This window comes from Entamoeba histolytica, genomic scaffold (genome assembly GCF_000208925.1).
Source record: "Entamoeba histolytica HM-1:IMSS scf_1104750517789 genomic scaffold, whole genome shotgun sequence".
Classification (NCBI taxonomy): Eukaryota; Evosea; order Mastigamoebida; family Endamoebidae; genus Entamoeba; species Entamoeba histolytica.
In genome coordinates this window covers 71,143-85,967 of record NW_001914884.1, presented here as the reverse complement: position 1 = coordinate 85,967, position 14,825 = coordinate 71,143, and the positions used below count along the sequence as shown (strand labels likewise).

At 27.1% G+C, this 14,825-nt stretch overlaps 7 protein-coding genes across 7 annotated transcripts, besides 3 other annotated features; 4 read left to right on the top strand and 3 right to left on the bottom strand.

Moving 5' to 3' along the window:
• Positions 1-54: 54 nt before the first annotated feature.
• Positions 55-1,872, bottom strand: EHI_098500 (tRNA (cytosine-5-)-methyltransferase, putative; the record flags this gene model as incomplete). Its single annotated transcript, XM_650934.1, has 1 exon — positions 55-1,872. One exon carries the CDS (start codon positions 1,870-1,872, stop codon positions 55-57), a length of 1,818 nt encoding a protein of 605 aa, XP_656026.1.
• A 217-nt stretch (positions 1,873-2,089) lies between these two features.
• On the top strand, positions 2,090-2,638 carry EHI_098490 (vesicle-associated membrane protein, putative; the record flags this gene model as incomplete). Its single annotated transcript, XM_001913496.1, has 3 exons — positions 2,090-2,136; positions 2,194-2,353; positions 2,411-2,638. The coding sequence occupies 3 exons, from the start codon at positions 2,090-2,092 to the stop codon at positions 2,636-2,638; spliced, it is 435 nt and encodes a 144-aa protein (XP_001913531.1).
• A 361-nt stretch (positions 2,639-2,999) lies between these two features.
• EHI_098480 (uncharacterized protein) lies at positions 3,000-3,803 on the top strand (the record flags this gene model as incomplete). Its single annotated transcript, XM_650933.1, has 1 exon — positions 3,000-3,803. One exon carries the CDS (start codon positions 3,000-3,002, stop codon positions 3,801-3,803), a length of 804 nt encoding a protein of 267 aa, XP_656025.1.
• Positions 3,804-4,002: 199 nt separating this feature from the next.
• On the top strand, positions 4,003-4,509 carry EHI_098470 (60S ribosomal protein L18, putative; the record flags this gene model as incomplete). Its single annotated transcript, XM_649827.2, has 1 exon — positions 4,003-4,509. One exon carries the CDS (start codon positions 4,003-4,005, stop codon positions 4,507-4,509), a length of 507 nt encoding a protein of 168 aa, XP_654919.1.
• Positions 4,510-4,652: 143 nt separating this feature from the next.
• Positions 4,653-5,660, top strand: EHI_098460 (uncharacterized protein; the record flags this gene model as incomplete). Its single annotated transcript, XM_650931.1, has 1 exon — positions 4,653-5,660. The coding sequence occupies one exon, from the start codon at positions 4,653-4,655 to the stop codon at positions 5,658-5,660; it is 1,008 nt and encodes a 335-aa protein (XP_656023.1).
• Positions 5,661-5,784: 124 nt separating this feature from the next.
• EHI_098450 (phosphatidylinositol-3,4,5-trisphosphate 3-phosphatase, putative) lies at positions 5,785-9,056 on the bottom strand (the record flags this gene model as incomplete). The annotated part of the gene is made up of 6 exons (XM_650929.2): positions 5,785-6,486; positions 6,579-8,400; positions 8,428-8,575; positions 8,622-8,713; positions 8,769-8,853; positions 8,915-9,056. 6 exons carry the CDS (start codon positions 9,054-9,056, stop codon positions 5,785-5,787), a joined length of 2,991 nt encoding a protein of 996 aa, XP_656021.2.
• A 918-nt stretch (positions 9,057-9,974) lies between these two features.
• Positions 9,975-10,205: a repeat region.
• Positions 9,975-11,259: a repeat region.
• A 94-nt stretch (positions 11,260-11,353) lies between these two features.
• Positions 11,354-11,513: a repeat region.
• Positions 11,514-11,736: 223 nt separating this feature from the next.
• On the bottom strand, positions 11,737-13,380 carry EHI_098440 (uncharacterized protein; the record flags this gene model as incomplete). The annotated part of the gene is made up of 1 exon (XM_650928.2): positions 11,737-13,380. The coding sequence occupies one exon, from the start codon at positions 13,378-13,380 to the stop codon at positions 11,737-11,739; it is 1,644 nt and encodes a 547-aa protein (XP_656020.2).
• Positions 13,381-14,825: the final 1,445 nt, after the last annotated feature.

Sequence of the window (14,825 nt, the reverse complement as noted above, 5' to 3'; positions counted from 1 at the left end):
AAAGATTTGTCTAAATTTACTTTACTTTGACTAAGAAAAGAAATTAAAAATCAATCAATTTTCTTTATTTTCTTCTTTTTTCAATTTTTGATCATCATCTAAACAATCATCTATTTCTCGATGTAATTTTTTCTCAGGTGCAATTATGTTAAATAAAAATCTTAAGGCATCTAAGTCTTGCTTATTAATTAACATAGAAAGATAAACTCGACCAACCCATCCACAATAATAATTACCTTGCAAAATACCATCAACTACTTTCACTAAATAACATCCATTCCCTTTAAACTCTTTTTTAAATTCACTTAAAAGTACATCCTCCCTAAGAAGTTTCATAAACATTTCATGACTAACTTCAATGCAACGATCTTGCCCGATATATTCTCCTAATGTAACAACACCTTCACTAACTATTCTATATGCTCCAACTAATTCACTTTTATGTCTTTTAAACATTTTAACACCTCCACTAATAACTTTAATGTCATGAGCTAAAAGAGTACTTGTTTTAGATAAATAATGAATTGTAAGACAATCTTCTCCAACAACATATAATTGATCTTTAGGGAAAGAATCAGAAAGGTTATAAAAATTCTTGATAGATTCAAATAACTTTTCTCCTTCTGGTGTAGAAAGAAGAGGCTTTAACTCTTGTTCATCTAATGGAGCCATTCCTCTTCTTCTTTTAGTTGGCTGTTTTTCAATAACTTCTTCACCATTGTCTCCAACATACTTTTTTTCTTTTTTTTGTTTAGGAGGAGGTGCTGGGGTTTCTCCTTTTTTAATGAAAACAGCAGTAAAGAATCCTCCAGTGTTTTGTTGGTGAGGAAGAATACGTAATGTATATTCTAAATGGAATTTAGCTGCTTCTTCTGGTTTTGGAGGGAAAGCAGTAATAGGAATATTATCATTTTTATCTTTCATTACAGTAAAATGTTTGTCAAATACCTTCCATTCTGATACTCCTTCACTAAATTTAAGTGTTGGAAGGAGTGGACGAGCATCAATAAGTTCAATAGAATCACCAAATGTTCTTAAAAGTTCTGCTACCACTGCCTCATCCTCTATTGGATTAAGACTACATGTTGAATAAACAAATTTTCCTCCAACCTTTACATGACAAAGAACATGTTTCATAATATCTAATTGTTCTCTATGGAGAGTGTAAGCATTCATAACATGCCATTTTGTTCGTGCATCAACATTTTTTCTTATAGTACCATCTCCAGTACAAGGAACATCACATAACATTCTATCAAATTGAAATCCATTAAATGATAATTCTTGAGCACGATAATTTGTAATAACAATATGTGGTGCTGATAGTCTTTTAGTTTGATGTGTTAATAAATAACTTCTTTGTTTATCTACATCATTGGCGACAACACATCCTGTTGGACCAACCATTTCAACTAATTGTGAAGTTTTAGAACCTGGAGCAGCACATATATCAAGTACTGAACTTCCTTCATGAACATCAAGTAATATAGCAGGTAACATACTAACAACTTCTTGTCTACTAATTTCTCCTGATTCATTCATAAGAATCATAAATTTATGAAGAGTATTGTATTGTTCGCATTTTCTAATTTGTTTTCTTTCAACTTCTAATTGATAAGTATTTGGACACCACTCAAAAGTATGTGGTCTATATTCTTCTGGTATTTCAGAAATAATTTTATTAACAACTTCATGTACTTTGGGGAATGTTTCACTTGATTTAGTTAAACGGAAAGAAGTAGGAAGAGGAGTTTTTATTACTTTCATAAATTGTTCTTCTTCTTCTGGATTAATGATTCCTTGAAGTTTGTAATACTTCTCATAATATGGACTTGTTTGTTCGTATTTATTAAAGCGTTGAGGATGCTGCATAGGGTTACAATACATTTACAGATGAAGATGAAAGTATTTTCCATAATAACATAAATTAATTTTTTGTAATAAAAATGATATTTATAAAATGTTAGATTTTTATCAATCAAAAATTTATTTTTGTTATGTATTACAGAAAAATACAAGAAAACCAGAAAAAAAGAAGAAACTGATGGAAATGTCTTAGTTTGTTGAAGTTGGAAGAATTAAAAAAAAAATGAACTACAAACAAATTAAGGAAGATGAGGTTCGTTTAGTTACTTAGTATTTTTATTTTCTATTGACCAATTTATTCTTCTCTTACACTTGACTCATTGCTAGTGGAAAGCCAAAGTTTTCAAATGCTAAAAAACCAAGAGCGTCTGAGGTTGTTAAACAAAAAAAAGAACAAAAGAAAGCATTGATTGAACAAGAACCTGAGAATGAAAAGATTCGAGATATCTATAGAGATGTCAAAGAAACCCAAGATATTATGGCTGATGTTTGTTTCTTTTTTTTTAAAGAATAAAAGAATAAAGTGATAGATTAAATATGATAGAACATTGATAAAATGACACGCAATCTTGAACAAGCAGAAGACTTGGAAGAAAAAACTGATGCTATGGTTGAAAAGGCAAATACATTCAAAAAACAATCTCATCAAATGAAAAAGGCAATGTGTTGGAGAAAATGGAAATTATGGATTATTATAGGTGTTATTGCTGCTATCATTATTGCCGTTATCGTTGTTGTCGTCATTATTCCAATCATTAAAAAATTTACGTAATAATTAAATTTTTTTGCCATTTGCTAACATTTTTTACTTGAATAAGTAAAAAAGATAAAAATAGTTTAAATGAAAGTGAATAAGAAAAAATTTTATTTAGGTAATATGTATTAGAACAACTTAAAAATGATTTAGTTTTAAAGAAGAAACATGTTTCGTTTTAACAAATAACAATATAAACATTTCATAAGAATAGTCTTATTACTTTTTATTTTATATCATACTTTTTTGAAAAGGAAATTTAAGAATATATATTTAAAGAAAAAGTCTGAACTAATTCAAAAAACATAAAAAAAAGAACTATTAATTAAAGTATTATAATAATCTTTAACTCAGAATCTTAAATTTTAATTCATTAACAATGGATACTGATTCATTAATAAATAGAATTTGTAAATTAGAAACTTTAAATGAACAATTAATAAAAGAACGAGATACTTTAATTCAAGAATTAACAACACTACGATCAACTGAGAATGTAGAAAATCTTAGACTTCAAATAGAGCTTTTAAAGCAAGAAAATAATGATTTAAAAAACAAAATAATCTGTTGTTCTTCTAATCTTTCACCTAATGAACCAGTTCCTTTTTTATATGATTCTATGATTGATACTAATCATTCTTTCACAAATGAAAAGTTATTAGTTGATGAAAATATTATTAGGTATGATGCTATTCAAGACTTTTTATTCCATTCTTTAAAAAGTTCATTAGAAAGACAAATTAATGAAATTGAAAGTTCATTAAATGTTCTTTATGATTCAATTCAAACTAAATCTACTTCACCAAGAGATTCATTAAGAATAAGACTTCAAGAAATCTTATTAGAAAAAAAAACAAAACTTCAAATATTAGAAAGTTTCATTAAAAGGAATCAAAAAAAGTCTATTTCTTCTAGGAGTTCTTGTGACATTTCTTCTTGTAATACAGAAAATAAGGTTCACAAAAAAGAAGATGACTTCCCAAAAGAAATAGAACTTACCATAAATGAAAAAAAATTAATAATTAATGGAATAATTACGGCATTAAAAATGGCTAATATTAGATATGAAACTATTGAAATAAACCCAGAAGATCTTTTATCCATATTAAAAGAAGAAGAAATAAGATTTAATAAATGGGCAGAAAGGATTCAAGTAGAGTTGTCAAATCTTGTCAGATATTAAATCATATTGTTTTTACTTTTTATATTCTTTTAATAAAATTAATACTATTAAAGAATTATACTTAAATTATTTGATTGAACCATTCTTTATCTCAAAATTACTGAATTATAAAATTATTTTTTATTAATTATCTAACTATAAAAATACTAGTCAAGTGTAAAAAAACCCTGAAGAACTATGAAATGTGCAGAACAAAGCGATGGCCATTGATTTAGACAGACATCATGTTCGTAAACACGTATCAAAGACCGCACGTGGAAACAACGCTTATATGAAACTTCTTGTTCGCCTTTATGGTTTCCTTGCCAGAAGAACACAATCTAAATTTGCTAAAACAATCTTACACAGACTTTGCTTAAGTCGTGTTAATAGACCAATTGTTTCAACTAGTAAATTAGCATGCCTTATGAAGAAACACCCAGAAGAAACTGCAGTTTGTGTCAATACAGTTACTTACGACAGTAGATATCCAGTTCCAAAAATGAATGTTTGTGCTCTTAAATTCACCAAAACAGCAGAAGCAGCCATCACTAAAGCTGGTGGAAAATGTTTAAGATTTGATGAACTTGCACTTAAAGCACCAACTGGAAGAAAGACTGTCCTCATTAGAGGAAAGAGAAATGTCAGAGAAGCACTCAAACATTTCGGTAAAGTTTGTGCTAAGAAGAACCCAGCTAAGCAATATAAGGGAAAACAAACTAAATAATTGCAATGGATTTGAGTTTGTTTCTTTATTTTCATAAGTTAGATTTTTATTGGTTTAATTTTCTATAAGTAATAGTATATTTATTAAAAAAATAAATTTTATGCTAATCAAATTTAATAGTTGGATTTATTTATTCATTTGTTATGCTTCCTTTCCATTCTCTTCAATATATTCAATTTAATAAAGGATTTAATGGGTTTTTGATTAATACACCAAATAACAATAATAATATTATTATATCAACTGCGTTTGGAGTTGGTAGTGTTCATGACAATATCTATGGAGCTGCTCATTTTCTTGAACATATTATTCTTCGTGGAAATAATCAATTTAATAGTGAAGAATTAAGAAAAATGAATAATAAACAATTATTAAATATTTCTGCTATAACTTCTAGAGAAATTACTAAGTTTCAGTGTATTACAAGTCCATTATATTGGAAAAGAGATATAACTACAATGATGTCATTATTATTTCAACCAACATTTAATAACAAACAAATAATAAAAGAAAACAATATAATTAATTCTGAAAGGCAATATGTTAAAATGGATAAAACTCAATTATTATTTCAAAAAAAACATGAATTATTATTTGGAAATAATACACCATTTGGACATGAAATTATTGGTAGTGAATATTCTCAAAAACAAATACAATTTTTAGAATTACAAACTATGTATAATAAGTATTATAATTCAAAGAATTGTTGTATTGGGATAATATGTCCTTATCAATATCAAACTCAACTAATAAAATTTATTAATAAAAATATTAATCAATTTTATCTTAAACAATATTCAAAGAATCAATGTTTTAAATCTACTCATATTAGTCAATATAAAAAACCAAAAATTATTTCTAAAGACAATTATTGTATAGTTACAAAAGGTTCTTTTAGAAATAGACTTATTACAGATTTAATTAATTATAAAGTTTCATTAAATCAAGAAAGTTATCATATCCCTTATCATTATTACAACTTAATTATTTCTTCTTCTCCTTTAAATTTAAAATTTCTTCAAATAAATTCATCTCTTAAAGAAAATTATTTAAATAAAGTTAATGAAGTATTTAATACAAATCCAATACTTTTATTAGATTATTATTTAATGTTTGAACTAAATTTTTATTATATTCATTTAAATTAATTATAAATATTAACAAATAATAGGAAAATGATGTATAAAAAAGTACATACAACTTATGAGCTTTCTATTCTTCAAGACTATAATTTTATTAATTCTATTAAACTTAAAAACTTGAAAGAAGTATTTAATTAAATTTTTCAATCTCCATTTCATTAAATGTTTTTTCATCAATAGATAAAGTTTTTGAATAAGAATAAACTAATGAATTGTAATCAACAAATCTTGTAAGCCATCCTTCTTTACCTCCTTGAATAAGTCTTACTTCATATTCTATATTAAATTTACATTGATTAATATTCATAACAAATTGTTTAACACGTTCTTGAGAGATTCTGTGTATTGCAGTTACTTCTTTCTTTTGATTAAAAATAACAATAGTATCATTTGTCTCTGAACAATAATTATTAAACGTTATAAGAAGATATATCTGATTTTGAATTCTAATTGGTTTTAATTGAATATCTATTGCAGGTCCATGTCTAAAGTTTGGTTCAAGTACTAACATTTCTTGTTCAGTTCCATATGATATTTTATAAAAACCTCTTTTTAATGACATATTTCTTTGATTTGTTTCTCCTACACTAATACTTATTTTTTCTCCAGCTTCACATTGTAAAATAATTTTATCATCATTAACAGAACTAAAATATATTTGTGGTTTTTGTGTTTTATTTATTAAATTCAGTTGATTTTCTTCATGACTATTTACTGTTATATTTGTTTGATTTTCTTCTTTGTTTCTTTGAGTAGTAAATTGTATAGTGCTTTGTTTTAATTTCATTTTCCTTATTTGATCTAATTCTTTTGCAAGTTTTATTTTCAACATCTACTGAAATGAAAATTAGTTATTCACTTATTTTTTTTGAAAAAAAAAATAAAGTAAATTTGTGTTTTGTTTAACAATTAATTAGTAGGTACCAAAACTTTTGGAGAAGCAAGATGAAACATAGAATATTGTGCAAGATATGGTACATCTCTGTGAGTAACTGTAATACCTTCACTATTTAAATGATCTAACCAAATACCACATTCACGTTCAACATTTTGCCATTTTAAATTCCAACCACTTTCAGTGATATTATAAATCTTTAATAATTCTTTAAAAAAGTTCTTTTCATTTTTGAAGTCTTTAACAAACATTTTCATAGTTTGTGGAACAAATATTGTTTTTGAATTACCTAAAGCAGCGCATTGAGTTCCAATAAATTGATTAATTGCTTTTCTTTTTTGTTCAGTAAATTCATTAGTTTCATATAACCAAATAGGAGGTGATGAAGTCATGCCAAAACTTATTAAGAAACAAATGAAATTATCTTTTTCTTTACAAACAAATTTTACTTTAGGACTTGTTGAAGGGTATGAAATATTTGATCCTAATGAATCATCTTTTCCAAATGGTGCCCTTAACATTCCACAAAGAACTTCTTGTAAAGTAAAATCTAATCCATCAATTTTATAAACAATTTTTTTATACTGTTCCATTAATGTACGATGGTCTGGGTATGGTCTATGTTTCATATAAATTAATCCATGAAGTAACATAGTGTGATAAATATTTAACCAAAATGGTTCTTTTTCTTCATCTTTTAAATGTAATAAACTAATAACAGCTAATTCAGTAGATTGTGCTTCAAAAATTGCAAATTTTTGTTTTTTATCAAGATAAATTGATTCAATATCAACGTCATTAACTCTACCATAAAATCCTGATCTTAAGTATAATGATATTATTGCATATAATAAAGATCTACTAACTTCTAATGGACTTCTTGTTGTTTTATCAAATTTTTTACTTGAAATTTGATTAAGTGGTATTGAAGGAAAAGGAGTTAATAAATGATCCAATACTTTCTCATATAAATTGAAATTAGCTGCAAGATGATAATTAGGATACATTGATGGTGCATATACTGAATTAGCAACTACTCCCCAACTTTCTCCAAATACTATATCTCCTGGATGACTTTGAAGATCAGCAATAACACTTTCACAACGAGGTGGAATAGAAGAAAGGTCAACCATGTCAGGAGTAACTAATTCGTTAATACCTGAAATAGATGTTGGAACATTTTCTTCTTTAATAATAGTTTCTAATTCTTCAAATTGAATAGTTAATGTAAAGTTTGGTGCAAGGAATTTTTCATCACGACACCCTTTATCTAATTCAAGTTTTGTTAATGTTAAAGTAGTTCCTTTAACAAACCATGTATTAAACCAAACAGTAAATAATTGTCCTAGTTTTTGGCTATAAACTTCTACTTTTACATCTCCCATTAAATTAACATTTTCAATTGGAAAAGTAATTGATTCTTCTCCATATTTATCTGAACCAGCTTGTTCTCTCATCTTCCAATCCCATGCACAAATAGTTTCTCTTATTGACACATCTGGTTTATGTTGTTTAATTTCTTCATAAATTTTATCAAACAAATCAATGTCAGCTTCTCTTTTATTTTTATTTTCTCTTCCTTTTCCTCCTCTGACTGTTCCAAGAGCTTTATCACATTGGATAGTTTTCCATAAAAAGATTTTAATTCTTAAATCTTCATTAATCTTTGGAATAGGTTTCATAGTAATTGAAATTAATTTTAATTTTCTTTGTCCATATGGTAGTTTTGCCAATAAAGTTGATCCCCAATACCCAACATATTTAAGTTGTGATGGGATAGTTACTCCTTTTTTATCATATGTTCTTGCATTTCCATAAAGATCAACTGCTTCATATGAATGAAGACAGTCTCTAAAATATACTAATAAACATGCGCACATTAATCCAGTTCTTCCTTTTCCTGCTTTACAATGTAAAGCAATAACATTTTGAGGGTCACGAGAAAGAAATTCATCAACATCTTTACATAATTGTGATATAATTTCAAATTGAGGAGCGTTATGATCATCGAATGGGAAATAACAATCTATTTTATAAGTACTTTTAATTAATTAACTTATTAAACATCAAACATTCACCTTTAATTTTGTGTTCTCCATCATATGGTTTTTCTGAACAAAAATTATAAACTTTATAATGACCCCCATGAAACGTATCTAAAAAACTATTCATAAATTCTTTTCTTTAATTGATTAAAAACAAAACTTTAATAAACAAACTTCATTACATCTGGAAATGGATTTCTATAAGCAGCTTCAAATTTTTCACTAGGAAATCCCATTGTAATAATACGTGGAGTAATATCTATGATTTATGAATTATATTGTTATAATTAATTCAATAAAAAAAAAAAGAAATAACAAACACGACAAATCAAGATCAAACCCAAATTTCTGATATCTTTTCTTTTCTTTAGAAACTGCTTCTCTTAAAAAACTTGACATTATTTTTTTTAGTTCTTCTTCTTTTTTAAACTTATTTCTAAAACATCTTTTTAACAGCTTCATGGTGGAGGCATCAGCAAACCTTATTTATAATAGAAAAAATGTTTTAAAAACTTATTGAACTTTATAACACCTTCTTCTAACTATTAAACATTTTAAACAATATAAATATTGTACATTATTTCTTCTTAAAAATTATATTATTTTATATGTTATAATAAAGGATTTACTTCAATAAACTTCAGTTTGTTTCATAGAAAATTAAGATACTTTTTTGTTTTTTAATAAATCCATTGAAGTATATTATGTATTTACTTCAAAGTATTGATGGTACATTATAAAAAGTAATAAAATGTATAATGGTTCTTTATTATATGTTTATTATTATTTATTAGACTAATAACAATTTCTACTCATTTATGTTTTATGTATATTTCATCTTAAATCCTTTAAGTTTTTATGAAAAAGCAAATTTAATTTGGTTAATTGAAATCTTACTGTTTTTATTTCCTATTTGTAATTTCTTACTTCTGAAAACAAAGTAGTAATAATTTATATTCTTGTAATGTTCATTATTTTGTTGATGTTCTTTTTCTAATTTTATATTAGGTAAAAAAAAAATGATTTGTAAGCAGACTGTAAATATTGTCTTAGTGAGTCTTTAGTTTCAGTTAGTTATTTTATTAAGATTTATTAACTTATAATAATACATTCTATTGTTCTATGAATAACATGGTATATATTTCGATTTCACACAACCTTTCTCAAAAGTTTCTACCAATTGTTTATTTTTAATAAATAACTGCTTAATAGATTCTAATCCACTAATTCAGCTGATTGTGATACGGTATAATTATTTTATTCAAGTTATTTATAGTTGTTATCTTTTTTTCTTGTTATTTAGTATATAATGTTTATATTTCTCATTCTTTTTAATCTCAGAAATTAAGAATATCCCAATTTTCTTTTATTTCTTTTATGTATTACAGCATCAGTTGTAAATTGGAAAGTCACTGACCTAGATAAAATTGATTTGGAGATAAGAAAATAAATAAATAAGAAAGGCAAAATACATTGGTGCCGGAAACTCCAAAGATAGGTTATATGTCATTATAGAAGAAATGGGTGAAGGATTAATAAATATAAGGGACGAATATGTTATTGAATTAGTTAGAACAGTAATGTACTATTGTACCAGAGAAAGTGAAATAGGAAATAACATATTAGATAGATGTTATAGTAAGAAGGGAATATGGAATAGAATTAAAAACAATAATTCATAAAATCAATGAAACAAAAATAGAAGAAATAATAAATGAAGGGATTGAAAAGAAAAAAGAAAAAGAAGTAGTAGTAGTAGTAGAAATAAAGAAATTAATGATAAATACATTAAAAAATGGAAGTGTCATCAAACAAGTGGATATTTTAGAAGATGGTTCGAGTCAAAATGAGTAGATAAAATTACTACAATTAAAGCATGGAACTTCATCAATATTAAAAAAAATGCATTTCTCCAATTAACTAAAATGCAAGATTGAGCAATATTTTGTGGGTATAGAAAAACAAAAATAATGAAAAATGAAAGATTAAAATACTGCACACTATGTAAAGACAAGATAGCAACAGTAGAACACATTCTACTATCTTGTATTTATCATAATAAATCACAAATAGAAAAACATGACCATATTGGCATTATCATATTGATTAATAAGAAAATATACAGGAAATATTCAATATAAAAAACCCCCATATGAAACAGTGTTCAATATAAAGACATTACTATGATATTTAACAAACAAATAATGCCTAAAAGTGAATGACAATATCACAAAATACCAGACATATATGTAATAGATAAAAAGAATCAAACTAGTCTAATATTTGATATGACTATTGTGGCTGATCACAATATTAATGGAGCCTATTGGAAGAAAAGAAATAAGTATAAGGAATTAAAGAATATTCTAATGAAAATAGAGAAACTAAAAGATGTCAAAATAATTCCAGTATTAATTTCAATAAATGGATTAATAAATAAAGAAAGTACTAAATTAATTAAAGAATTAAAAATTGAAATAGACATCGAAAAAGAAGTAAAAAACATTGTAATAAAAACATGATGGATGTTATGGAATACTGCTTCTATCACAACCAAATATACTCCATAGAGTTGTTTGAAGATGACTTATTGACAGGATTAGTTATCTACTCTGAGCCATTAACAATAGAAGCTAGTTCTATTAATACTTAATAAATTACTTTTATTATTGACTATTTATTTCTATTAAAATTATTGTTAAAGTATTTATTAAGATGACTATAGTTGGGTGGTGAGTGAAATAATGCATGTCATCTGGTGTAATGATTAGTGTGATAGTTGTTGTGTCTCTTTCCAGACAGATAATACTTATTTTCACTCATTCTTCTATCATTTATATTTCTTGGATGATGTAAAATTCTTCTTCTTTGGTTATTTATTTGCTTAATACTTTTTGTGACGTAGCTTATAACATATCTTATTTGGCTCCAAAGTTTAAAAATAAAAAAGAGATAAAAAAACATAATAAAAATCTTTTCTTTTAATAAACCGAGATATATAACATTTTCATAAATAATTAATCATAAAAAATTATTTAAAGTCTTCTCAAATCCTTTTTTCTCTTCATTTGAAATCTTTATAAGCTTTGATGTTGAAATACGACACCTTAGTTTTTAAAAAGTTTGAAGTAAATAAGTTCACTCAAATACTACTTGTTGGCTTATTTCGTAACATAGATATAATCACAAACATTAGAGCTATAACAACCAAAACTGACAAAAAAATTATAACAACACGGCTATCATTCTTTGGGGTAATGACTTCTTTGCTATCTTTTTCTTTAACCTCCTCCACCTTTTTCTTTATATCTCCCCTTTGTTTAAGTTGTTGTTTCTTTGCTTCTTTCTTTGCTTCTTTCTTTGCTTCTTTCTTTGCCTTCTCTTTTGCTTCTTTCTTTGCTTGCTCAGACTTTTCTTTTCTAGCTTTCTCTTCTGCCTCTTGTCTAGCCTTCTCTTCTGCTTCTTGTCTTGCCTTCTCTTCGGCTTCTTTCTTTGCCTTCTCTTTTGCTTCTTGTCTTGCTTTCTCTTCGGCTTCTTTTCTGGCTTTTTCCTCTGCCTCCTGTCTAGCTTTCTCTTCGGCTTCTTTTCTAGCTTTCTCTTCGGCTTCTTTTCTAGCTTTCTCTTCGGCTTCTTTTCTAGCTTTCTCTTCGGCTTCTTTTCTAGCTTTCTCTTCGGCTTCTTGTCTTGCTTTCTCTTCGGCTTCTTGTCTTGCTTTCTCTTCGGCTTCTTTTCTAGCTTTTTCCTCTGCTTCTTGTCTTGCTTTCTCTTCGGCTTCTAATCTAGCTTTCTCTTCGGCTTCTTGTCTAGCCTTCTCTTCTGCTTCTTGTCTAGCTTTCTCTTCTGCTTCTTGTCTAGCCTTCTCTTCTGCTTCTTGTCTAGCCTTCTCTTCTGCTTCTTGTCTTGCTTTTTCTTCTGCTTCTTGTCTTGCTTTTTCTTCTGCTTCTTGTCTTGCTTTTTCTTCTGCTTCTTGTCTTGCTTTTTCTTCTGCTTCTTGTCTTGCTTTTTCTTCTGCTTCTTGTCTAGCTTTCTCTTCGGCTTCTAATCTAGCTTTCTCTTCGGCTTCTTGTCTTGCCTTCTCTTCTGCTTCTTGTCTAGCTTTTTCCTCTGCTTCTTTCTTTGCCTTCTCTTTTGCTTCTTGTCTTGCTTTCTCTTCGGCTTCTAATCTAGCTTTCTCCTCTGCTTCTTGTCTTGCTTTTTCTTCTGCTTCTTTTCTAGCCTTCTCTTCTGCTTCTTTTCTGGCTTTCTCTTCTGCTTCTTTCTTTGCCTTCTCTTCTGCTTCTTTAATGGCTTGTTGTTTAGCTTGTTTTTTACTTTCTTTTATACCTTTATTTTCTTCTGTCAGTTGTTTTTGGGTGTTAAGGTACTCTAATTCAGGGCTTCCCATTCTATTGTGAATAGAATTGACACATATTTTTTTTGATTTAACAAAATTTTCATTCATTTCTTCCATAATATCTTCTTTTTCATTTTCAGCAGAGATAATAATAGCTTCATCTACCTCAGCAGATATTTCATTATCACAACTTTCTTCTGATTTTTCTGACTTCAATGGTTCATTGTCAAACTCAATAACAAGAGTTTTTATTGGATCGTAATAAACTTGACTACATAAAGGATATGCCCACTTTTCAATGAATCTTGCATTACTAGGCATAAAAACTTTTCTCCAATCACATTCTTCTATTCTTTCTAGTTGACCTCTATATTTAACAATGTATTGGTAACAGAGATAGTCTCCACCAGTATCAATAGCACCTTTCCAAATATGTCCTTCATGCCAACTCATTGGTCTAAATTTTAGTAATACAAAAAAAAACATTATTAAGCTTTATAAAATAAAATCAAAAACAAACAAGTCTCTCTGGTCATTTACTCTAATGAACAAATCTTGTCCATAACGAGTTATATATTCTAATTCTACGTTCAAATGTTTTATACTCATTATGAATTTTGTCAGAAATTCTGCTAGTATAACTAAGAATAAATACCCAAAGATCTCTGTTTGATTTAGATTCTTTCTTAATTCTAAAGAATTCCATATAAAAAGTAAATGAAAAAACTTATATTGATTTTTCTCTCTTTTTATACCTACCTCTGCTTTTTCTATTCCAAATAACCAAGTATTTAAAATATCTAATTACTCTTACATAATATAATAATTACGTGTTAACAACTTTGTTCAACAAAAAAACCTTCATCACAAACCAAAAATTTTCAAAAGATAGTGGTAATAACATAATTAAATAAAATAATCATTTTTTTGTTTTTATCAACAATAACATAAAATGAAAAATTACAAAATTTATTCGAACAAATTACAAAAGTGAAACAATTATTTGAAACATAAGTAAAAAGAGAAATTAAAGTACATTAATTAGATCTAGTAAAATAGTTAAGGGATGAGCGGAATTGGAGACGCATTTGGAAGAAAGTTTTATCAAATTAAAACCCATGTTGGTGCAGGTCAAAAAACTATGGATAGTGATGTTCAATATGCTAAGAATAAACTTAGTGAGTCTTATAAAAAGTTTAAGAATATTTTAGATGTTATCAAGAAGTTAGCACCAACAGTACATGCTACTAATTTGATGCAAGTTGAAGTTTTAACATCATTAGGTGATTGTGTTGTTAATACTAGTCCAGAAACAAAGTCTGATATTGATTCTATAATTTCAACATTCCAAAAAATTGATGAAGGAGTTAATACATATGAAACAAGAATTGAAAGTGATATTATTGTTCCATTAAAAACTTATATGGAACAATTCAAAGTAATGGAAAAGAGATTTGAAATTTGTCACAATAGAAGAGTTGATATGGATAGATATCATGACTCAGTCCTCAGCATTTCTAAGAAACCACCAGGAAAACAAAGTGGACTTGGAGAAGCACAGAACAAATACAATGTTGCTAGAGACCTTTACAATTATCTTAGAAATGAAATTATTGCTGATGTTGAAAAATTAACATCTTCTGCTGAGGAGGTTGTTTCACCAATTTGTGGGACTCTTATTGTTAGTTATACAGATTATTTGAATCATTTAAATAATTATTGGGGAGAAGCTTCAGAAGTTTCTAGTAATTTCAGAATTTGTGCACTTGACCCAGCACCAATTATTACTCCAGGAGAATCTTCAATGGTTATTGATGCAAATGTCTTCTCAAAGAAGTCAAGTGATGTTATGGATGGAACATATGAGCCATCAGAATTTGAAAATTCAGGAAGTTCTA